This window comes from Populus euphratica, unplaced genomic scaffold (genome assembly GCF_000495115.2).
Source record: "Populus euphratica unplaced genomic scaffold, PopEup_1.0 scaffold5.1, whole genome shotgun sequence".
In the NCBI taxonomy this organism is placed as follows: Eukaryota; Viridiplantae; Streptophyta; class Magnoliopsida; order Malpighiales; family Salicaceae; genus Populus; species Populus euphratica.
In genome coordinates, this window is record NW_011499848.1 from 1,574,545 (window position 1) to 1,600,753 (window position 26,209).

General features: G+C 32.7%; 2 protein-coding genes across 4 annotated transcripts; both read right to left on the reverse strand.

Moving 5' to 3' along the window:
- Positions 1 to 3,407: 3,407 nt before the first annotated feature.
- Positions 3,408 to 11,355, reverse strand: LOC105113466 (ethylene-responsive transcription factor ERF119). Of its 2 annotated transcripts, XM_011009654.1 has the most exons (4): positions 11,345 to 11,355; positions 5,645 to 5,651; positions 5,092 to 5,487; positions 3,408 to 4,974 (listed from the first exon to the last, which is right to left on the reverse strand). In XM_011009654.1, exon 4 carries the CDS (start codon positions 4,775 to 4,777, stop codon positions 3,749 to 3,751), a length of 1,029 nt encoding a protein of 342 aa, XP_011007956.1. In that variant the 5' UTR covers positions 4,778 to 4,974; positions 5,092 to 5,487; positions 5,645 to 5,651; positions 11,345 to 11,355; the 3' UTR covers positions 3,408 to 3,748. The 2 variants fall into 2 exon arrangements, with proteins under 2 accessions (XP_011007956.1, XP_011007949.1); XM_011009647.1 differs by lacking the exon at positions 11,345 to 11,355 and having other exon boundaries at positions 5,092 to 5,353; positions 5,645 to 5,814.
- Positions 11,356 to 19,565: 8,210 nt separating this feature from the next.
- LOC105113475 (alpha-xylosidase 1-like) lies at positions 19,566 to 25,653 on the reverse strand. 2 transcript variants are annotated; one of them, XM_011009668.1, is made up of 4 exons: positions 25,180 to 25,653; positions 24,401 to 25,083; positions 19,745 to 21,854; positions 19,566 to 19,660 (listed from the first exon to the last, which is right to left on the reverse strand). In XM_011009668.1, exons 1-3 carry the CDS (start codon positions 25,410 to 25,412, stop codon positions 19,975 to 19,977), a joined length of 2,796 nt encoding a protein of 931 aa, XP_011007970.1. In that variant the 5' UTR covers positions 25,413 to 25,653; the 3' UTR covers positions 19,566 to 19,660; positions 19,745 to 19,974. The 2 variants fall into 2 exon arrangements, with proteins under 2 accessions (XP_011007970.1, XP_011007980.1); XM_011009678.1 differs by having other exon boundaries at positions 19,571 to 19,675; positions 19,760 to 21,854.
- Positions 25,654 to 26,209: the final 556 nt, after the last annotated feature.

Here is a 26,209-nt window from a genome sequence, read left to right on the forward strand (position 1 = left end):
AACATACATCCTTAAAAGATAATTATTTTCACCTATCATATTCACGAATATATAATGTTTTCATGAGATGAATACAAATAAATAAACATACATCCCTAAAAAATGTAAAATACTTAAACAATGTAATATTTTACTAATAAAAATTCCAAAATATATTAACATAACTCGTCTAATTATCTACACATATATTATCTATTAGATGATACAAGCTCTTAACAGCATAATTGCCTCCTACTCTTTCTGTGTGGCTTAACCCTAAGTCACAATATCGTTAAGAGTTCATATCTTTTAAAAATTTGTAAGTGCATTGTGGTAGATAGTAAACCATCAAGAAGCATACATGAATCTATTGTTCTCCTCGTCGATGTTATAAGGTGATCACTTGACCTTTCCATGTTAACAAACCAACATAATATTAATACAATGTTAAAGTTAAATTAAAGAATTCATAAATAAAATACATCGTTTAATATATATTAATTCTAAAAAATACAATTATTTACAATATTTTGAATATGGTGTGCATATTGCATGTATTATATATCTACGAGTGGAGAAATATGTTAAATGACCTAACATGCGATACACATGTTTCGAGTCATATACTCCTCCCTCGTAATCATATGGTGCATACCTATAAATATCTCATTTTTTTATGTATTTCATTATGATATACAAGTTATGTATTCAGATGTCCGGTCATGATCATTATTTTTACTGTAATGATTTATAGCATGCAACTTATTAATTGTATTGATGTTAATTGGAACGTGCTAACTATAGTTGACCTGTTACATTATCCCGCATGGAAAATATAGCTTAACAATCTAAAATATATCAAAGGCACCATTAATGCATATATGTTCATTCAATCAATGCAAACAGTGAGAGCAACTGTCAATTTATTTTTCTAATATAGATTTCATATGACCTAAAATACAAGTATCATAAATATTAAATAGCAATAATTATTTTTTTAATCATCGATGACAAAAGCTAAAGGAAATATCTTATTATTTACATCTAAAAGCAACTATGATCATTCACTTTTCTTCATATCCATCAATTATGATTAGTGGCCCAAGATATTTAAAACCATCAACACAATATCCAAATAATCAAAAACACTTTTTTGCTGGAGAAATATGTTAAATGACCTAACATGTGATACACATGTCTCGAATCATATATTCCTCCCTTGTAATCACATGGTGCATACCTATAAATATCTCTTTTTTTTTTTATGTATTTCATTATGATACATAAGTTATGTATTCAATGTCCGGTCATGATCATTATTTTTACTACGATGATTTATGGCATGCAACTTATTAATTGTATTGATGTTAATTGGAACGTGCTAACTATAGTTGACCTGTTACATTATCCCGCATGGAAAATATAGCTTAACAATCTAAAATATATCAAAGGCACCATTAATGCATATATGTTCATTCAATCAATGCAAACAGTGAGAGCAACTGTCAATTTATTTTTCTAATATAGATTTCATATGACCTAAAATACAAGTATCATAAATATTAAATAGCAATAATTATTTTTTTAATCATCGATGACAAAAGCTAAAGGAAATATCTTATTATTTACATCTAAAAGCAACTATGATCAATCACTTTTTTTCATATCCATCAATTATGATTATGGCCCATGATATTTAAAACCATCGACACAATATCCAAATGATCAAAAACACTTTTTTACATATCATTGTACTATTATAAAGATATTTTTTTTGTGCTTGCAATCAACAATCATTTAGAATTTATTTTTTTCATCGCCAATAATAATTTTAGCAATTTTTCAAATGACTTATCATGTAAACTAGACAAGTATTTAAGCACCTTTTATTTTGCAACTTATAATTTTTTCTATGATATTTTATATCTGTATCACAATTTTATTTATTTTTTGAATGTTTGCAACCATCATTAATAGGCTATTCATCATAACAAGGGTTGAAACTACATTAACAATAAAATTTATATTAAATTGATGATGGTTTTTTAGATAAATGTTGAAGTATATGTGTGCAGTTTATTTAACTTTGTTGTTTTAAATGAATCTAAACTTTTATGATATCCCTATGTAAATAATACTTACATCTCAGTGCATGCACGTATTGAAATCCCAGGAAATGAGTTTGAATTTAAGTGTTTTAAAGATAAAAAAATAAATGATTTGTGGGTTTTTTAGAAATGATATTTTTTTATCTAGATAAAAGATTAAATTTTATGACATGTGAAGCTTAAGAAACGTGATATATTAAGTTATCACTATTTTAAAACACTACATGATAGTTATTATATTTAAAAATAACAATACTTATTAAATAGCAAGCTTTAAAAGGATAATACGTTGAAATTGTGATATTTAGAAAAAAAAATAACTTTAATTGTGCTATTCAGTCTAAATTTATTTTACAGTTCTAATTTAAAAGAAAAATCGGGAACTGTTTTTTTTTTTTAATCGAAGGGCAAACAGAATATGTAAAAAGGTACAGCCTGGTATTGATATTGGAGGTAAAAATGGTGTTACTGGAGGCTAACAGAAAACCAGGGTTCAGTGCTCTCCCCCACTTTTTAAGCATGCGACAGAAAACATAAAAGGACAAAGACACAATGAAGCTCGTGTCACCAAACACAAGCCAACACTGTCACGAGCTTCCTTTATTTACAGAGTACGTGGAAGGACAAGGAGAAGAATGGAAGAAAGAAAGCAATTGGTCTCCAGCTAGCTTTAAAAAGGATTCTCGAGAGAACATCGTTTCATGCTTCTACTTGCAGATACAAAGCAAAAATCACCAAAGCAAATTATTTTTTGGCCCAGGAAAACCCTTTGCAAAATTTGATTTTTAGTTTCAAAAACATTTTTTAAAACAATTAAATCTTTTTTATTTTTTTACTTGTAATATGATAATATCAAACATAATTTTTTAAAAATAAAAAAAATATTTTTAATATATTTTAAAAAACAATAAATTAAAAAAACACTAGTTACATGATTCCAAAGCATCCTAACACCACTTACCTAGGCTAGACACTGTATGATGATGCTACGTGCCTACAACTAGTCTACAAGAAAATGGCAGTTAAATTTTCAACGCTTTTTTTAATATGAACAGAAAATTGGCAGAGAACACCAGACCAAAAATCTACCCAACAACACTTCAGAGTAACAGAACATTAGATAAAAAAGAAAATAGTAATTCTACATCCCAACTTGAAGACCTGGGATTTTGGCCACGAAATGGATGCTGTCCCTCGAGTCCTCCAGTACAGGGATACCAACTACAAGCACTGGGATTATGGGCACGATATTAGTACAAAAACACTCGTTCCAATCCTGGAAAGAATGCCCCTCAGAGATGAAATAAACAAGCCAAAAGACGAGATAAAAAGCACACACAAGTTCCATTTCATAACTTCACATGGACAAGATGCGAGGAATAAGCAAAACTCTCAAAACCCAGTAACATCAACGACTTAAGAAACTGGAGAATTCCTTGGAAGGCTTTAATAGCACATAAAAACCCAAAGAATACTTAAAACCCTACAGCAAAATGTGCTAATTCCTCCTCTCTCAAAAAGCATACAACTCAAACTCGCTTGCAAAACCATTCTCAAGGGCCTGTGTTGCAGACCCTGAGATCTCTTGTTGCTTTAATACAACATATAATAAACTAGTACTAATAAAAATTCTACTACAATCAAAATCCTAGCTGCAAAACTTATTGGCATGCAATGTTGAGGGGTTTCTGTTGATGATCATCCAAATAAGTGAATTCCTCGTTGCCAAACTCAAAATCATAATCAGGAAGCTCGCCTGGTTCTTCACCATTTAGCCCGCAAATATCAAGATCATCAATTACACAGTAATCATCATAAAATCGACCAAACTCATCAATAAGATTACCAAAGTCGAGACCCAAGTTAAGATCTTGATCTATCGGACAAGATGCCAAAGGATCGTTCATAAAATTCAAATCAGGTATCTCAAGATTCGCAACTGAAGAACCAATGTCTTCATATTTGATCACGAGACCACATTCACCAGTAACATTTGACACCGTAGAAGTGTCAAGCTCGAGAACAGAAGCAGGGGAAGTACGCGAAACAACGCTATCATCAGTATCCCCAGAAGATGCAGAACTGACTTGTTTTTTGCTGCTGTTGTGAGAATGAGATTGAGAGGTGGCCAGAGAAGATGAAATGTTTTGACTTTTTTCAGAGGCTAACATAGCCAAAGCCTCATATTCCTGCTTCTTTGCCTCGTAGGCTTGGGCAGCTTCTTCAAGAGTATCGAAAGTACCCAACCACGTTCTCGCTTTGGTCACTGGATTCCGAATCTCAGCTGCCCATTTACCCCATTTCCTTTGCCTAACACCAACAGGTTTCTTTGGTGCTAGTTTCTTAGCTTCGAAAGTTGATGTTGGGGTTTCAGGCAAAACCCTCATCTTCTTGCCGGGGGATTTAGCACTATTATTACTGTCTTGACAGGAACTCTCAGGCTCAAAGGTTTTTGGCTGAGGGGTGACAACCAAAGGAAGATCGATTTCTCGCACAAAACGTTTTCCAGACGACTTCTTGTCAGATTCATCATCACTCGAATCGGATTCGGTAGCATACGGATCATAACAGATGACACGGATTTTTCTCATTGTGGACTCCATTTTAGACTCCCGGGACAAGATTCGTTTAATATCGTTGGCTTTATTGCCGGTTTTAGTGTAAAGCAAAGATTGTCTTTTTGGTGGCATTATGAATAGCGGGTAAAACTCTCCAAAACCCCCTCAAAATGATCCCAGAAAAATTTGAGAAGGAAAAAAAAAGGAACAGGTCAGAGGAAACGGAAGCAAAGAAAAGCTATTTGATTTATCAAGTGAGAGCCCCTCTCAAGAACAGGAAGAGATTAAAAAATCGCTTTAAATGGAAAGCCTCTACTCCAGAACAAGGCCTGCAAAAACAAAAACATTAAAAACCCAGAACTCATTTCAGAAATTGATGAGAAAAATCAAAAGAAACCAAAAATAAAACATGGGGTTTATCAAAAGAAAATCAGACAAGAGCGTACCTTTTAGGTTTCAAAGGCATCGAAACAGCCGGGTACCCCAGATTCAACCTCTGCTTAAAACAGCAGAGAAGCATATAGCAGAAGAAGCAAAAGCACCAAGAAACAACACCACTGAGGCAAAGAGTGAAAGCTTTTGTAATAAAGAATGAAATCCAGAGCTGCAATTGCGCCCCAACGAAAGTCAAATCAAACTCAGCCGACATAAATCCACTCCTCAAAACACAGAAACCTCTCTATAGGATTCTCCTCCGCTCCTTTCAAGCTAAAAAAAGCAAACCATAGAAAGAGATACTCAGACTGATATATAACAGTAGAAGAACCAAAACGATAAACAAACCCACGAGTCCAATATAAAAAAAGATCTAAAAGGATGACGAATCAATGGATGAAATTTCTCTGTACGTTAAAATACTGAAATACCGGATTTGTTTTTTTTTTAAACAGACACAAGGATGAAGACCTTAACTTCAAAACGCAAATCTCCATAAAAACATCATTTAAAAAATAAAAAACTACAGAAGTTATGGTACTAGATTTGTGACCGTATCCCTACCTCTTCACTTCCTCTTTCACTACTGGTCTCTACCCCTCTGCTCTCCTCTTTATTCTAGGCCATTGACAGTTTCACTTTTTTCCATGCGGTCAAAGTTTGAGACGGTGCCACTATATTTATTATAATGGAGAAATTGTTGCTGCTGTTGGGAAATTAATACTACCAACTTACCAAGGAAAGTAAGTTGTATCTAATAGATAATTATATAAAAAGTAGTAGCTGATAAATATGGAGGCATGGGATCATGTATGATTGTCATCTATTTATCATGTCATGTCTATCATGCCGTGCCCGTAAAAATCTTGTTTTCACATGAGTTCTGAGTCAAGCACGTGTGAGTTACTGGTGGTGATAATTATTTTGGCAAATATTTGGTGGGGTAGTATAAATGCGTTTTACATGGATGCTTGAGCATACGCGCTATGAAAGCACGTGTGGAGTGTGAGCGGGTGTGGGGGACAAATTTATCGCAGCTTTTTGGGAAACGGAGCGCCGCGAGTGGGCATCGTATATGAGGGGTAGTTAAGTCTTTGAATGGCTTGTCCTCCGACACTTTAGTCAAAAGTATAGGGTCGTTGTTGTAGAAAATTTACAGTTACTGCCACTTAAAACGTCTTGTTCGTATTGATTTTTCATCGGATTACTTTCATTGCTTAACTAGTTTCCTTTTTTATTTTCTTTAATGGAGAAAATTGAGAGCCAATCACGGGGAAGGATTTGTCGGGTCATGTATTCGACTTGAGACTTTATTGGCCAAATCTTTGAAAGTGGAGGAAATACTTTTTACCTTGTTATTTAATGTGATTCTAAAAATAAGAAAAGTTGCCGATGTACAATTATGCTGAGATGTTTTGTTGCCTTGTACGACTATACTTCCCATATTGTTTTTACCTTCTTTTTTTTAGTGCAATTATGTTGAAATGTGTTGCTGCCTTTCATGACTATATTTCCCATATTTTTGTTTTACCTTTTTTAATGCCCATTTTATAAGAAACACTCGAAGATTTAGGAAAAGGGAACAGCGAGTGCAATTGAATTCGTACAAAAAAAAATTCCGCTTTCAATTTTTTTAATTGCATCATTTTTTATCAAATAAATTAATAGCTGATTTCATATGATTTTTTATAACACAAAATACAAATAAAAATCCAGAACCAAAATGTAAAATACGATAAATGTTTAGCATGACCAGTCTTAAATGACATGGATTTTTTTATCCTCCTATTTTTATTTTTATTTCATTACAATTCTTTTAGTTTTTAAAAATTTTATTTTGATCTAAAACTTTAATTTTTTTAGTCAATGATTTAAAAAATAAAAGAAAAAATTATTAAAAAATAACAAATAAAAAAAATTCTAGTTAGCCAAAATTTAGATGAAAAGAATATTATTAATGTTAACGGGTTTATTTTAATAAAAATTACATTTAGATATTCTTAGCTTTTCTCGTAGCTGAAAAAATAAATTAAAACTCATATTTTTTTTTAGAATTAGATTGATTTTGCAGGTTATAAACAATTTTTTTTCTAAGTTTAAGATGATAAATATATTTTTTAAAATTTTTTTAAAAATATTTACAAGTCAAATATTGTCTGGAAAATCAGTTTTCAGAGTGCAATAGGTTGGACCCTAATTTCGTGACAGCCATTATAATGGTCAAAACTGAGGTCTGACGCCGCAGATGATGCGTTACTACAGCAGCTAACGCATTACTTATTTTTTTGAAAGATAAATGGCCTGGTAACGTGTCATCCTAAATTGTGCCAAAAAAAAAAACAACCCGCGTGCTAGGCTTGGGTGTTTAGTGTCCATATACAAGCTTGAGATTTTTGTCAAGCACAAGTGCCTAATCTTTCTTTTTTTTCTTGAAGATATATAGTCGGATTTTTATTTTTTATGTATTTTGTTGTGTTATTTTTGGTTAGCACACTCCTTCACACTCCAAAAGTAATTAAATTTAGTAAGAGCTGTGACCTGAATAATAAATTAAACAAATTAATTTAATTTAACTTGAGTTTGTTCAAAATATCAGGAAAAGGTAAAAAATTGTACGGGTGTTATTTTAGATTGTCGAATAACAACAAAAAAAGAAGAAGAAGGAAACAAAAAACAATTAGGAGAATTATACAAATTACAGTGTATTTCAATTTTAATTTACCAGCTACTTTTTTTTTGTAGTCTTAAATAGACCGTGAGAATAGATCGATATATATTTTATATCATAAATGTTTTTATTGCTAGGGTGGTCATCCCGTGCATATCATAAATAAGACATATTCTACCAAGAAAAAATGCGCGACATCAATAAACGCATCAGACATTACTTGTAAAGTGATTTTTTTTTTACATGATGATGTGCAGACAAACCCTTTTTTTTTCTTTTGTTTTTTGTAAAACGAGCGAATGATTATAATGATATAACATAAAAGAAAGGAGGATACAACTAGGGATCGAGTCTTTCGAGGTGGGCGTGGGTATATTTCTCTTCCCGCTCTATGATAATAGCGAGTGCAATTGAATTCGTACAAAAAATTTTCTGCTTTCAATTTTTTTAAGTGCATCATTTTTTATCAAATAAATTAATAACTGATTTCATATGATTTTTTATAAAACAAAATACAAATAAAAATCCAGAACCAAAATGTAAAATACGATAAATGTTTAGCATGACCAGTCTTAAATGACATGGATTTTTTTATCCTCCTATTTTTATTTTTATTTCATTACAATTCTTTTAGTTTTTAAAAATTTTATTTTGATCTAAAACTTTAATTTTTTTAGTCAATGGTTTAAAAAATAAAAAAAATTGTTAAAAAATAACAACTAAAAAAAATTCTAGTTAGCCAAGATTTAGATAAAAAAAATATTATTAATGTTAACAGGTTTATTTTGATAAAAATTACATTTAGATATTCTTGGCTTTTCTCGTACCTGAAAAAATAAATTAAGACTCATAATTTTTTTAGAATTAGATTGATTTTGCAGGTTATAACCAATTTTTTTCTAAGTTTAAGATGATAAATATATTTTTTAAAGGATTTTTTAAAATATTTACAAGTCAAATATTGTTTGGAAAATGAGTTTTCAGAGTGCAAAAGGTTGGACCCTAATTTCGTGACAGCCATTATAGTGGTCAAAACTGAGGTCTGATGCCGCAGATGATGCGTTACTACAATAGCTAACGCATTACTTATTTTTTTGAAAGATAATGGCCTGGTAAAGTGTCATCCTAAATTGTGCCCAAAAAAAATAACCCGCGTGCTAGGGCCTGGGTTTTTAGCTTCCATATATAAGCTTGAGATTTTTTTCAAGCACAAGTGCCTAATCTTTCTTTTTTTTTTCTTAAAGATAAATAGTCGGATTTTTATTTTTTTATGCATTTTGTTGTTTATTTTCGGTTAGCACACTCCAAAACTAATTAAATTTAGTAAGAGCTGTGACCTGGATAATAAATTAAACAAATTAATCTAATTTAACTTGAATTTATTCAAAATATCAGGAAAAGGTAAAAAATTGTACGGGTGTTATTTTAGATTGTCGAATAACAACAAAAAAAGAAGAAGAAGGAAACAAAAAACAATTAGGAGAATTATACAAATTACAGTGTATTTCAATTTTAATTTGCCACCTACTTTTTTTTTTTCGCAGCCTTAAGTAGACCGTGCAAATAGATCGATATATATTTTATATCATAAATGTTTTTATTGCTAGGGTGGTCATCCCGTGCATTTCATAAATAAGACATATTCTACTAAGAAAAAATGCGCGACATCAATAAATGCATCAGATATTACTTGTAAAGTGATTTTATTTTTACAAGATGATGTGCAGACAAACTCTTTTTTTTTTTCTTTTTTTTTTGTAAAACAAGCGAATGATTACAATGATATAACATAAAAGAAAGGAGGATACAACTAGGGATCGAGTCTTTCGAGGTGGGCGTGGGTACTCCCCGCTCTATATTAATTGATAATGGGTTCGGAGTAGGAGGAGGATTTTTATTTTCTATCGAACCTGGGACGGGTTTGAAGATCTTCGTCGATAACACACACACACACATATATGTGTGTGTGTGTGTTGTCTTTTAGTAACACAATAATACTATAATACAAAATGCAAAAATATTTTTTAAATCTATATTAATATTGAATTTTACATGACTATTAGTACGGAGTTAAATATAAACAATGAAGTAGTAGAATGAACTAAAAACTAATTTTAAAGATTGTTTGTATATACAATAAACAAGATTTTATTCCACATCTTCGAGCTATCTTGTCATTGAATGGATGAAACTTTGATAAATAATTATTTGATTTTTTATTGTTTTTTTATTTACAGAATGACAAAATGGAATTTTCAAGATTATAAAACAATAACATAAGAAATTTTCTATGATAGATATCAAAAACACACAAACACAGATGTATGATATAGCAGTACAAGGGGATGATTAATCTTTATATAATTGCTTTGATTATAAACCCAGGTAAAATAATCTACAACTCTAGGACTTTGCATTGACAAGGCGGTCTTAGGAACGCATTGACCAGCGTGCAGGTCACGTGCTCGAACCTAGGATTGCATTGCCTTGCGTGCCGGTCGAGTGCTCAAGCTTGGGTCGTGAATGTACATGTACATGTCATCCCATAAGAATATAAACCGAGACCGAGTGGTGTATTTTAATTCGTTAGATTTTAATTTATATTTAGAGATTATCAGTTAAAATATTACGAACACCCACAATTGCCGAAATAATAAAAAAAACCTATAAACTAATATAATTGCAAACGCACGACATCATATGTTATATTGAGGACGTGGATATAAAAAAAAGTAAGTCCAAGAAATCCTCGGCTTGCCAACCTGGGGTGTAAGAGCTATCTTGGTAAGCTGTACTTGATCAACTAACAAACACCATGAACCTAAAAAGACTGTAATGATACATCGATATTGATGATATTTCCACTACTTGATGAGTAGATAGCACTAGATTCACATAATGAGATATAATTAAGTTGACTAATAGCACATATAAAACATAGTTCAATCCTCTCTTTTTTTTTTTGAGTGATTTACGTCAAAAAATTAAATATAAAAATGAAAAGTGGAATTAAATATTCTTACTCAACACATTCCGATAAAAAAACTCCTATTAGATAGATCATCACAGTAAATATGTGTAATAGCCTTTAGCATGTGCCCGTGTCACCTTTAATTAACCTAAAACACGTTAGTATGTTAATATAAAGATAACCACACTCGTTTAAATGTAAAATTGATGATTGTAGGTAAAGCCAAGTGAAAGTCCTCAAAGCTAAGTAACAGTGCTTAATCATAAATCATCAATAAATCTTAATTATCTATAAAAACCTATATGAAAAACCGCCACTCATGACCATAAACAGTATCTTTTGCCCCCTGAAATCCACGGGTAAAATCATAATTTTCCAAAATAAAAGGTTACATGTAATTCTATCATCTTCAACCCCAGCACAATTTTTTCAGCGTAAAATACTGATATTCACTACATAATTGCTCCATGTTTTCATATTTTCTCTGTAATATTAAAATCCTGTAAGGTTTCATCCAGAACACATCAAGTAAATAAAATTACATACTAATTCCCTTTTATTTCATTTTAATTTATATTCATATGCATAGATCATACCCACACACGAACTAATTCAATCAAATCACTAACATGCCAACTAACATCACTCAAACCATAAAATTTCAACAACTTGTGTAAAGAAAAAACCCCCAAACAATATCATAAATCGATTAGAAAAGGAATAAAAAAACTTACTCAGGATAAAAGGAATTATATGAACAATCTGCAAACCAGGGTTTGAAGAGAAATAAAGAACATTCACGAGCAAGGACTAAAAAAGAGGTTCTGTTGATGCGTGCGTGAGTGGGCATGTGCGTGTGTGTAGAGAGAGAGAGAGGGAGGGAGGGGGAGAGAGAGAGGCTTCTGGGTCAAACTAATGGATTAAACGTAATGGGCTAATACTATATAAATATATGGGCCAATAATTAAAATAACATATGGGCCTCGCATGTATAATTGGGTTTGTTCTGTACAGGAGACTCTGGGCATGTTCCCCGCCGCCTCTTTGTTTATTTATCAAGGGGACATTGTCTCTTATGCCCATCCCCTGACGGGTCGGATTTTTTCAGATACCCGCTGGAAAAAACAATTTTACCCTGCCCCATTCTTGGGATGTTCGAGCGATACCTCCTCATTTGAAAACCAATGATCGCGCACGTCGATAATAAAAGAAATCACAATCACAAAGACTTGAAGCTAATTTAGTGAAGGAAACCATTCGACGCATAAACCTGTGACCAGCTTCGTTGCTAGCGTTTTGTTTCAAGAATAGATATGAGATGACAATAATGTCACTGTAGGCATATTTTTTTTAAAAAAAAATCAGGCGTAAATTAATAATAGGAAGTTAGGCCAAAAAAACCTTGTTTGACTAAAAAATAGTTAAAGAAAATAATGATGTTCTTTTATTCAACTTGAAAAAAATATTGAGGTGATCGGTATTAAACCTTGTTTGACTAAAAAATAGTTAAAAATAATATTGTTTGAAAATTGTTTATGAAAAAAAAATAATGATGTTCTTTTATTTAACTTGAAAAAAATATTGAGGTGATCAGTAATTTTTTATTAATATTATTAAATATAATCTAACAGGTTAAATTTAAAATCCCCTAATTTCTTGACATAATTTTTTATTTAACTTGAACTTCTAATTAAATCATGAAAAAATTAAATTAGTATAACTTGGTTGATTTAATAGATTTAAAAACAATTTTAACAATCGATAAAAATATTAAATCTAAAAACAATATAAAGAACTAATAAAAATATAATTTGGTTTAAAAAAAATCAAAATAATTTTTTAAATATCAACATAACAATTCATTAAATTAACACATGTTAGCCTACAAAATTTATAATTCGGAACATATCATAATAAACTGGCCTCTCCAGGCCATCTGTTTATTTCCTTTCCCTTTCTTTCTGTCTCCAAGATTAGGTCTTTATTGGGCCAAGAAGGATGAAATTTAGGGCTGGATTGAAGATTTTTGAGAGAATCTAGAATTAAATTGAATGAAGTTGGTAAAAGTATTTGACGCGTGTAACAAGGGCAACAGTGTGCGAGGAAAGTTGCAACATCAGGAGGGAATGTGGGGCCTCTCCAAGCTCCGATGGAGGCCTTCATTTCACGTCTATGAAGCCTGAGTGTCGATTATTTTTATGTTTTAAAAATATTTTTTAAAATATTTTTATTTTAAGTTAATATTATGTTATATTATTTTAATATATATATATATTAAAAATAATTTTTAAAAATTAAAAAATAATCCACACTTTCAAATACAATGGGCGAGGGTTTTCTTTTACATCAACATGTGATTTTCTTCTTCTTTTTTTATTGATATTCATATCTGATTTTTTTTAAAATTATCTTCTTTTTAATTTAAGTCTTTTGAAAAAAACAATTGTGTAAAATTGAACTCTAATAAAAAAAAAAAAACTCTGACCTCGCAAGAACCCCACATTTAGCCCATCAAAACAATATTTCGAGGAAAATCTCATTTCAACAAGTGACCGTGCTAAGTGGCGGGCTGTATAACAGAAAATTTGAATTGAGAGAAAAATGCTTACTCGAGTTTTTCGTGATATAACCCATAAAAAACTTTCAACGACAAAAAAAAAAACAGAGAGAATGCCTGCAACAATTCTTTTGAACTTAGAAAAAATGAACCAAAATTTAAAAAATAACCTGATTTTATTTTAAAAATACTGAAATAATTATATATTAAATATATCCAGATTTTGTGACATAACTTTGAAACATGTGAATTGAATTATAGATTTTAATGTGCCCAAACACTTGAATTATTTTTAATTTAGTTGTATAATGCATGAGATGAGTGATTGACTTAACTTGTTTTAATAGCTTTATTTTCTTTCAAATTATTTTTTATTTAATTACATAATAAAAAAATAAAAGTTTATAAATTCAAACATCAACTAAATATTAAAATATTTATTTTAAATCATAATAAACCCATATATGTCAAGCAAAAAAAATGTAGCCCAATGTAAAACAAATAAGATATTATACAATAAAATTAAAAAATATATATAAATAGAAAAAAAAGAAAGCCAGAGCGTGGGTATGGGGCAGCCTTCTGCCTGGGCCTGTTTTGTAATTTTTGTTTTTTTAGGGGCTGAAAATATGGTGCTTGCCCTACCTATTTTTTTTTAATAAAAAAAAAAAAAAACAAATGACAAGCAACATGTTCGCATGCTGTTAAAATACACCAGCCAAACATGTCGCATGCTGTTAAAAAAGACCAGCCAATTCCTTAGGGTTTAAAGCCCATTTACACATCTATTTTCATCCAAAATACAACCGAAAAACATCACGGGGGCTTATTAAAAAAAATCATTCTTGTTATTAAATCGCAATTCAATTGATTAAAAAAATAAAAAACAAACTTGATTAAAATACAAATTCTGAAGTCTGATTTGAGTTTTTAAATAAAATAAATAATAAAACAGATCTGAATATAATTTTTATCATTAAATAAAATTTACTAACACTAATAGTAACATGTTTCATCATAAAACATATTAATTTTAAAACTTTTCCTTTCCTCCGTCATAATTTGATAACTTTATTTTTTTTCTCTCTTTTTTTATTTTCTGTGCTGCATCATGAAGAGAAAAAAAATAAAGTTTAGAATTAAAATATGAAAAACTCACAAATTAAATTTTTTTAAAAAATGGATAACTAAGCATGCAAAAAACAAGCCATTGCCACCTGCCATTAGTAGTTGAGAAGTCAGGTTTCGAGTTTGGAAATTCAATATTATAAATCTAAAGTCTTCTCACAGAAGCTATAAAAAAAACATTCAATAGACCTTCAAAATCTTATTTTCAACTACAAAAAATGTTATGATTGGTTTAAAAAATCAAAGTTAAAATAAGTCAAAATAATTCTTTGAATCTCAATCTATTTTTTTCAGCATCATTAAAGCCTAAAAACACATTAATTTTGCTTCTCTCCCGAGAGTAACCTATCAATACCAGATTTGGAGCCTTTTGTTGTAAAAATATGGTTGTCTGAGAGCCTTTTCCGTGGTCTCTCTTTTCTATTACTTCATCTCTCTCTTTTAAAACTTAATGGACTGGAACACACACACACACACATACATATGTTACAAGTGAAATGTAAACTTTGATATGTTACAAGTGAAATGTAAACTTTGACATGTTACAAGAAAATACACCAGCCAAACATGTCGCATGCTGTTAAAAAAGACCAGCCAATTCCTTAGGGTTTAAAGCCCATTTACACATCTATTTTCATCCAAAATACAACCGAAAAACATCACGGGGGCTTATTAAAAAAAATCATTCTTGTTATTAAATCGCAATTCAATTGATTAAAAAAATAAAAAACAAACTTGATTAAAATACAAATTCTGAAGTCTGATTTGAGTTTTTAAATAAAATAAATAATAAAACAGATCTGAATATAATTTTTATCATTAAATAAAATTTACTAACACTAATAGTAACATGTTTCATCATAAAACATATTAATTTTAAAACTTTTCCTTTCCTCCGTCATAATTTGATAACTTTATTTTTTTTCTCTCTTTTTTTATTTTCTGTGCTGCATCATGAAGAGAAAAAAATAAAGTTTAGAATTAAAATATGAAAAACTCACAAATTAAATTTTTTTAAAAAATGGATAACTAAGCATGCAAAAAACAAGCCATTGCCACCTGCCATTAGTAGTTGAGAAGTCAGGTTTCGAGTTTGGAAATTCAATATTATAAATCTAAAGTCTTCTCACAGAAGCTATAAAAAAAACATTCAATAGACCTTCAAAATCTTATTTTCAACTACAAAAAATGTTATGATTGGTTTAAAAAATCAAAGTTAAAATAAGTCAAAATAATTCTTTGAATCTCAATCTATTTTTTTCAGCATCGTTAAAGCCTAAAAACACATTAATTTTGCTTCTCTCCCGAGAGTAACCTATCAATACCAGATTTGGAGCCTTTTGTTGTAAAAATATGGTTGTCTGAGAGCCTTTTCCGTGGTCTCTCTTTTCTATTACTTCATCTCTCTCTTTTAAAACTTAATGGACTGGAACACACACACACACACATACATATGTTACAAGTGAAATGTAAACTTTGATATGTTACAAGTGAAATGTAAACTTTGATATGTTACAAGTGAAATGTAAACTTTGACATGTTACAAGGATCGAAGTGTAGATAGTCGTGCTCTATGAATAACACCAATGAAAAAAATGCAACCAGACCTTTTTTTTTGTCAATTTCAATCATTGTTGTTTAAATTACGAACTCTATAATTGTATCTTGTAATACAATGAAAAAATAATATTTCTCATAGCATATACACCAGATGATGCACCAAAATCAAATTTCCACGCAAAAAATATGCAATAACTTGTAAGGACTGGGATAAAAAGAAATGAAGTTTAATGAACGAGAATTAAAAAAAAAAATCCTTGAAAAAAAGATGGCGAACAAAAGAGCAAACAATGAAACGAGTCGTATGCACAACAAAACAGTCAGCTAGTGTCAACAGTTTCATAAATACAAAATTATAAGTGATCGGTGCTAGCTGCCGCAGCGATCAACTGGTATAACTAGGCAGACGGCCGGGGACAATGCATACCAATTTGCGTTATTGTTTTCCTGATCAACAATTCGTCTACAGTCAAGTTACAAAAACTGCATAAAGGGCTCGTGTATTCTGTGTGCTTGGTGCTTTTTTTATATATTATTTTGATATATTGTTATAAAAAATAATTTTTTAAAATAAAAATATTAATTAAATAATTTTTAAAATTAAAAATACAGAAACTATTATACTTATAAAAAATTATTTTTAATATAAATTTATTTAAATCATAAAAAATTTAAATTTTTAAATAATATAATTGTAATGGAGAAAAGGCCACCTAACACATTCGACGATGGACAAGTCGCACATGACTCCTCCACTTGATTGCCTTAGAGAGGTTACTTTTTCTACGCAAGGATTCCACGAGCCAATGTTTTTTCTTGGGACTTGTGTTAATAAAAATGCATTTGTTAGTGTGGTAGAAAATATTTTTTTGTTTAAAAATATATTAAAATATTTATTTATTTTTTATTTCATTTTTTTTGTTTAAAAATATATTAAAATATTCATTTATTTTTTATTTCATTACATTAAAAAAATAAAAAAAAAATTAATTTAATATATTTTTTTAAATCGATACGTGCCGGAATCTATGGAGGAAGCCAGAATACTGTATACCTGTCCTGCTTGCCGAGCAAGGAATTTAAGTTAGATACAATCTATGAAATACTTGGAAAGAGTCAAAGCAAGAGGACAAGATCTACAATATCTTTTTTTTTATTTACTTATGTGGGGTGTTCGGGTCAGCTTGCGTGCACTACGACTAATCCCCATAGCCTACTGAATATCCTGCAAACCTAATAGGCATGTAAGGCATCACGAGAATGACAGGCGTGCACGCTAGGACTTGAACTCAGATACAGTAAAACTAAACAAGCCCCTTATACCACTAGTTCAAACTCTAATTTGTATATCCTTATTTCTTTGCAAGGTCGTGTGGGGTGAATAGCCCAGAGTATCCCCGTTTGCAGCATGGAAAACAATTAACTATTATTTAAACTTAATAATTAAAGGACATATATTTTCAGAGTAACACGCACCCAGCACGTGTTGGTGTCCACATCAGGAATAACAACGATCAAATCCAGCTGTACATATCCCATCACCTGAATGCGAGCAGTACTCAGACCTTGTCCCGCTTCTCGACCTCCCGGCATCCCAACTGTACATATCCCATCAACTGTGCCCACTGCTGCGTTTCCCCCCCCTCCCCCAAAAAAAACAATTATAAACTAGAAAATCGATACATGTTTAATAAAAAAAAATTATATATTCTAATAAATATATTGATTATATCAAAATATTGAGTTGAAAAATAATATAAAAATATATAATTTTATAAGGCGAGAATCTCTTCAATTATTTTTGTTGCTAGAATATAAATAATTTAAACTCTATTAAAAAAATAATAATATAGTTCTTGATTTTTTATTACTATATTTCCTAAAAAAAATTTATTTTTGTCATGAATCCTTAGTCTAATTAAAAATAAAAAAGTACATAATTTTTTAACTATCACTACATGAACGGCATCACCGGGTGAGGTGACCTTCAATCTTCCTTTACAAAAGTAAATCACGTGACCTTTATAAAAAATAATACCTTTATAAGAAATAACAAAATCTCAACTAACATGCATACATATGTAACCATGAACATCATATGTATGATCCATGCATTAAGCTCGCCTATTTGCGCGGAGAGGAAAACAAGTGGTTAACGCAAGAGGTGATGCGTAGACACAGAAAGGTCGCTTCGGTTTCCCGCCACAAGCGCCGAAGTGGAGTCCAGTGACCTCACTTTCCCGCCAAAAGGACTCGATACGTGTCCCGCCCAATGGTGATGATAAAAGTTGAAGGGCCACATCGAAAGGGGTCGAGTGAGGAGTAACTTTTTGTTTTTTTACTTTCTCCGTTTGTGTGGAGATAGTGGATGCTTTTTATTTCAAGCATGGTTGGGAAAATGTTTTGACAACCTCGTTTTTTTATTTTATTTTGCATGGTTGGGAAAATGTTTTGACAACCTAGTTTTTTTATTCTTTAATAGCACATTTTAATAAAAGTGGCATGTGAAAACTCCGGTAATCTGTTGTCCGGCTGTAAAACCCAATCATCAACTCGTGATTTTTTTAAAAAAATATATATAAACAAGACAATGTCATTATATAAACTAAATTAAAAAATATATAATTATTTGTTTGAATAGGTATTAAAAGTAAAATTATTTTTTATATCTTATTCACCTTAATTAAATATAATCCAAATATAATCATTATATTTTATATAGTAATATCAAACATAATTATCCAAATATAATCATTATATTTTATATATTAATATCAAACATAATTTTATAATATATATATATATATATATATTTATTTTTTTTCTATCTTGTCTTTTATGTGTCATCTCTCGCCACAACAACCAAACGTGCCTCCTGGGCAGCCTAACCAAATGTATTGTGCAGCCAAATTGGACATCTATATATTTTCTGTTAAAAAAGGATCTCACGCGGATTAAAGAGGAAAACACGCAAGAAAAGGAAGAGAAAATCTTGTTCCAATACTTGGATGCATTTGGTAATGCGAGTCATTGAATGCAATCGTGTTACTTAAGTAAAGTTTTGCATTTAAAATGGCGACTTTCTGACTTTTATCCACGACTTCTTTTCGTTAATTTTTCGGGTGCATAATAATTTGGAATTTCGTCCTGAACGGGCTAAGCTATGGACACAGATCACTGAACCCAGTGAGAAAGTCCGCCAAGAAGGTTCAGTACCCTTTTTAACAAATCTAAGAGACTAACAGCCTTAGTTAACGTTAAAAATAAAATCCAATTCTGGTTAAAATATATTTTATCTGATTAACAACAATAGTAAAATTATTATTTTTATCTACTTTTTTTCACGAACCCTTTTATACTTGGAAAATAAAATTAATATTTTTATCTGCTTCTTTTCACGAACCCTTTATACTTGGAAAACCCTTGTTGTCAGATCACAGGCCTCACATTGCTGGATTCTGAACTTGCAGTATCCCGTAAAAGTCGTGTAATTTCGGCATCCAAGTCATGGCCCCAGGCCCAAACCTGAGCCAGATTTTAGTTTTACCCCATTGTGCAAACCCACAAGAAAAACTTTTTTGACACAGAATTTGGGCGTAAGGAAAGAAGCCGTGAACTAAAACCATATCTATCGTTATAGAACAAGAATACAAATCCAGAATCCAAAAGCTGAATTATAACTCCCAGGAACTTGAGATTGCATTGCTTCATTTTAAGCCACAATATAAACTTTCTGTGAATTGTTTTTCATGGAAAAGGATGAGCATAGCTCAACTTGAGATTGCATTGCTTCATTTTAAGCTACAATATCATTGAAAATGCTCTAACAAAGCAGTGAGATATAAACTTACTTTCTGTGAATTGTTTTTCATGGAAAATGATGAGCATAGCTTAGCTCATCTCCTCTAGAACCCTGACCAAAAACTTGAAATGCATCAACAATCTAATTAGATGGAATAGTACCGTTTCAATACGTAATCCGAAATACATTTAATGAACCTTCTGAATGCTCAACCACTGACCCCCATTTTCCAGGACACAGCAAAGTTTTTGCCAACAGGAATTTCTAAACCATCAACTTCTACCATCATTATCTTCTTCTTTTCATCACCAACTTCTAGGTTCGTAATATATTTCTGCTCTAATGAGCTTAACTCGATGTTTGAAGCACCAGTCACTGGCTTCCCATCAACCTCCAGGGAAGATGGTGCTCCGCTTCCACCCAATCCCAACACTGTTACCTTGACAATTTTCCAACCCTTGTCCAAAGCAAACTTGCTCTCCTGAACTCCTGACCACAATTTTACAGTTCCTTCACTTACAGTTGCATAGAAATCTACATATGTTGCAGATCCGCTTCCCAGTTTCATTTCTTGGAGCTCATCGTCATCAAGGAAAAGTTTCCCTGCGGCTTTTCCATCAGTAGCGCCTGCAGGGAAGGTGACTAAAAGCGTAAAAGGTGTCATTCTGGCTTCCTTAGAAATCAACCCACCCTGTTGCATGGGTAGGATTGAGTTTTGATACAAATGCACATTAACTACATGCAAGGGTGCATCAAGAGTAACGTACTGCCCTCCTTCTGATGTAATGCTCTCTGTCATGTCGAACATGTTGTACCAACTACCAGGAGGAAAGAGTGCTTTAACCTGTGATTTTCCTTGCTCAAGCACCGGAGATATCATGAGGCTACTTCCAAGCAAAAACTGAGTGCTCAACCCGTAACATTCAGGGTAATCTGGGAATGAGAAGAAGAGTGGTCTGGCAATTGGGGCCCCGGTGGTATGAGCCTCGTAATTCAGTGTGTACAGATAAGGAAGAATCTTATACCTCATGCCAAGTGCATTTCTAGCGGATTTGGCTACTGAGTCCCATTGATAAAGCTCCTGCCTTGGGGAATAATAGTTCGCATGATCCCTAGAGAAGGGATAGAAAGCACCCACCTCGATCCACCTGTTGCAAAGCTCTTCTGTGGGTGCAGGATAAAAGCCACATATATCTGATCCAACCATCGGTACCCCAAAAATACCAAAATTTATCATAGTAGAAATAGAATATTTCAAATCCTCCCAAGTGCCTTTGTTATCACCGGTCCAGTGAGCAGCATATTTGCCTGATCCAACATAAGTGGAGCGTGATAATATAAATGGCCTCTTGCCTTCAAGGCCTTGAAGGGCCTTGTGGGTAGCAATGGCTTGGGAGAATCCATATATGCTATGAGCATCATACTCCAAAACACCATTGTAGTGAACTGCACTGGTTGCTATGGTTTTGTACCCTATTGGAACCTGCAATCCTGAAGCATTTATCTTGTAAGGCGGATCATCCCATCTTGTTTCTGTTATGTTTTTGCAATCCAGGCAACAGTCCCAACCTGGTCCAGTTCCACTTGGACACTGCTTGTCCTTTGGGATTTTGCAGAGTCCCGAACAAAAATTTGAAGCTTCATTCATGTCAATCCAAAGACCATCGACAGGGACGAGTTCATGGAATCGACGAATTTCATCACCCCACCATTCAACAGTTTTTGGATTGAGAAAGTCAGGAAAGTTAACAGCTCCAGGCCAAACTTGAGCTAGGTAGGGCTCACCCTGATACTTGATAAACACATCATTGGCAATGCCTCTTTGGTACACACCATAACTGGAATTAACACCAATTCCAGGATCAATAAGGACAATATACTTCATCCCAATGCTATGTATTTTTTCTAGGAATGCGAGGAGCTTTGGGCGAGGATAGTTATTGGGGTTGAGGGTAAAGTCCTTGTGGCCATCCATGTGATCATCATCGTTCCAGATGACGTCAAGCGGGATTTGAGCCTTCTTGTAGTTCTCGACAACATCTTCAACCACAGACAGGTTATGGTAACCCCATCTACACTGGTGGAACCCTGTTAACATCAGAATCACATGATTAGCAGAATGATGTTTCCCAGCGTTTAGAATGTGATGCTTTGGTTAGATTCAATAACAACCGCAAAAAATATTGAATTGAATTTGAAGTTTTCAATTGTTAAAAATTCATGATAAATAAATCAGGAAGCACTAGGATCTATGCTTGAATGGATGATATACTTACATTCAGTCTTGTCTTGTAATTCGCAGAAAAAGAGAAAAATCCACAATTATTACACTTGGCTCCCCAGACCCAACCGACCATCAAGATGTTAAAGAAAAATTAATCAGATTTGACTGAAAAACCTGATTTGATTATCTTTTTTATTTTATTTTGCAATGAAACATAGTTTGTTTTATTTTTTTTTAAATAAAACTTGTTTTGATTGACATGGTAACTCACCTAACCTATGATCTGAGTCTTTGGCTGAATTATGAGTCAGGCCTGATTTAATTACCATGAAAATAGTTTGAAGATATAGTTACACGAGTCACAACATTATTGTAGTTCATGAAATAAAGACAAACTGACACCTAAAGCTTTTTCAATCGTGTTCATTAAACTACTTAAAGAAATTTTCTTATCTGTTCTTTAACTACAATATACCTTAACATAAGTTGTTTACATCATGATTCAAATTCAGCAGCTCAAACATGATAAATGTATCCTGCTCAAATTCAGCTACAGGTATTCTTATAGTTCTTTTTATGAGATTTCCATTGTCTTATCAATAACCCTTTTAAGCTAAAAAGTGGCCCAAGTAATTAAGCAAACGAGAAGCCGCAGGATCACATAAAAGATACTACAACAAAGGAAAATTTCAGATTTTCTCCTATAATTTTTTTGTTCCCTCGCAATTCTCCTAGATAGCTATAGCATGCCTGTCTTATGTTTCGATGGTTCAGCTACCGACATAAGAATCTTCATAATGCCGTGGGAAAAACAACAGAACAATATTATACATTCCCGCCACCTAGGGGCAATCATGTGGGACACGCATATAATTATCACATCAATTTGAAAAGATTGGAGATTGAATCCAAGTTTTCCACATAATGTAGGAAGGACAAGTTTCTGGAGGACCGCATGCTCTGCAAGGAGGATTGGATACTAGTGCCTTCTGGGGTCCAGTGGTCTCTTTGCAGAAGACATCAGCAAAAAAAGGTCTAGGATTTTTGGCTTGCAAAGTTGAGCTAGAAAGAAGAAAATTTCAAATGCGGGATATGGAATTAAGACCACTCTTTCATTATCTGTAGCGTGGATAATGGACTTGAGGTCTCCACCCCGATCACATGACCCATATTAGATTTGTAGGAAATACGGGTCTAAAGCCATGAGGAACCACATATAGATCACCCGACATCCAAGACCCAAATAGATTTCCATTTGGGTTTGGGTCCAATGCTCCCATGAAACCTCAATTAGGGCTCCTAGAAGCCTTACTTATCCCCTTTACGTGTTCTCTACAATTGGTCATGCTATCTTATCAAAAAGTACATAGATCACAAAACCCAAAATAAAGCAGCTTTTGAGTGACCCTTTGTCACTTATATAACCTTTTTCTTTAATAAAAATATAAATAACATGCACATTAATCATTTTATCCTTATATGAGCACCCACGCGAATTCAAGCTTAGTATAAATTTTTTAAAGATTCTCAACAACCTTATCAGTGGATCAGTGGGTCAATAGTGAAAATATCATTTTAATTATATATATATATATATATAATTAAAGTTGTTTCCAGTGAATTACGAAATAGTTTCGATAGGTGAAAGCATTTAAATCACAGTGAAGTATATGATGGACCAACCCCACCTAACCCAAATTTTTCTTAAAAAAAAGAAAGAGCAATAACATCCCTGTCATGCAATAACACGAGTGACCATCTCTTACGTAGCCAATAGACATAACATCGTCGATCAAACTTTGCCCACATGCCACGCCAACCAGCCTGTCCTAATTGTCTAGACATCTCAATCATCCTCCTTCGGTGATTTGACCAAAGGGATTGACACTAATATTAATTAATTAAACTAAGAGCATGTTTACACAAAACATGGTCACTGTAAGATCTTCAATCAATGATATGATTATATTATCTTTAACTTGTGGTTTCATGACTAGACAAAAAGAGCTAGCAACGAAATGTATCTGACTGCCACTTATTGTGAACGGTGGCGTTGCTATCCTCAAAGTTCTCACCGGGCACCGATATTATAATGTTGGTATTCTAGACATCCTAGTGTTATCACACTACTGGATAGGTAAATTCCATTATAATGTCAAAAAAATCCCATTCACGAGACAGAACAAATCGAATCAAGCACAATCATGAGACCTCAAACACGAAGTGAGGGAGGTGCCACCGTTATTATCAGAAGCACATGTGGCAGACAGCATTAAAGAGCATGTTTATCCTTCTAAATAATCACCTACACCTTATTATATCAATAAAACAAAAATAAATAAATAAACAATCAGGTGATGAGAAAATGCAATGAAACATAAGAGAAAAGTAGTGAAGAATAGGATCATACCAAAAGCCCAGTAAGGCATTGCAGCTGGTCTGCCAATCAACGAGGTATACTGATCAACGACAGCAAGAGGAGAGGGCCCAGAAAAGAAGTAGAAGTCAAAAACACCACCAATAATCTTGTACGTCAAAGAAGTCCCTCTGTAGAACACATCCATGCCATTGCTATTCAACAACAGCACAGCATGAGCGTAAGCCTGACCCTTGACGTTCCTAAGATCCATGTACACCGGGTGAGACCCATACAAATCAGCATTAAGATTAATGGCTGAGATATCAGTTGTATACAGAGTGTATGGATCCCCAGGGAATAGCTTAATGCCATGTGGCTGTGTGTTCTCTCCAAGACCATACAGTGAAGCATCATTTGGCAGCTGTGTGGATATCTCCAAGTACTGGTCTTTAAACACCATTACACCAAACGAGCTTGACCCATCAGAGCTTGAATTGAAAAGGGTCTGCCCATTTGATTTTCTCTTAACAGAAAAACTAAAAGGGTCTGCTATGTAGTTAAAAATTAGCTCAGCGCCTGAGTATTCTTTAACTGTTGTTAGGCTCTTTCTTGATCTCCCTATTGTTTGCTTCATTGCTGGTGCTTGCTCTCTTGGTAAGAGATTGTACGGCACTTCCCATCTCTGCTTCTCTGCATCAGTAATATGGACCCTTAAACGATCTGGTGTTTCATGCCTGTACAAGTTTAATAATTTTATTCGTTAATTTAGAGTTAGGTGCAGTGAGGGTCATGGACGTGACAAACATGTGAGTGATAGTGAAGGAGCTTACTTGACATAGAGCTGCAAGAGGGGGATATCAGGACCGTAGATGTTGTTCCTTTCCTTGACTTGGAGGAGGCCACCAATGCCTCCATCAGGGGTTTCTTCAAGGGAGATGAGACGGTAGCCATTGCCAATTTTGGTGGGTGTAGAAGATGAGTTTACTAGATGGAAACATAGGAACAAAAGGAGAAGATAATTAAAGAAAGACAGAAAAAGGAAAGAACAAGCAGAAGAAAACATTGTGTAACTAAACTGACTGGTAGTGGTGTGAGTAGCGTGTAGGAGGCTCTTTTTAAGGACCTATTTGAGAGACTGTTTAGAGGCCATGAAAAGTGAGGGAAGAGCGTCCAGCACCTACATGCGAGGCAGGACCATGGACTGTGATTCGAGGCATGAGACCATCACTGCCATGTGACGATGATGAAGGTCCGTGGGCCACTGTACCCTAAAATTGAAAGTCACCTTTTTTTTTATCCATAATTTTTGGCCCCTTTTGGTTTCGACTGTGGTAACTAGCTTAGGCCTGCTTGGGATAATTGTAAGCCGCTACAGCTGTGTTTTTTTAAAAAATCAAGAATACACACGGCCACGGGTCGATCTATCGTTGAGTCTCGCGTTAAAATCATGATTCTTTGATTTCTTGATATTTTTTATTGTTATTATTTACCATTTTTCAAGAAATAATATACCAACACGTATGATTAGAAGATAAGATAAGAGCTCTATGTAGATAAGATGCATTTATTTAATTGAAAAAACCAGTTTAACCAGCAATTAGATCTCATGGCGTTGGGTTTGGACTGGGACGGACCATCCAAATTGGACAAGAAACCCTGGTTCAAATTAGAGCAAGTGTCAGGTTTAATAATTTTTTTATTTTTTAAAATTATTTTTAATATTAATACATCAAAATAATTTAAAGACATTAAAAATATATTAATTTAAAGTAAATAAAAAATAAAACAAATTAAATATTTTTAAAATATTTTTAATACACTTCTTAGACTGATAATACTGACAATATTATACCGCCTCGT

What these genes read in the sequence shown, in the direction of transcription:
- LOC105113466 (XM_011009654.1), bottom strand. Translation starts at nt 4,777, where the DNA reads ATGCCACCAAAAAGACAATCTTTGCTTTACACTAAAACCGGCAATAAA.
- LOC105113475 (XM_011009668.1), bottom strand. Translation starts at nt 25,412, where the DNA reads ATGTTTTCTTCTGCTTGTTCTTTCCTTTTTCTGTCTTTCTTTAATTAT. An exon ending in CTCTTGCAGCTCTATGTCAA is followed by an intron (nt 25,084 to 25,179) that starts GTAAGCTCCTTC and finishes AAACTTGTACAG; the next exon opens with GCATGAAACACCAGATCGTT. An exon ending in AATGCCTTACTGGGCTTTTG is followed by an intron (nt 21,855 to 24,400) that starts GTATGATCCTAT and finishes TGATGTTAACAG; the next exon opens with GGTTCCACCAGTGTAGATGG.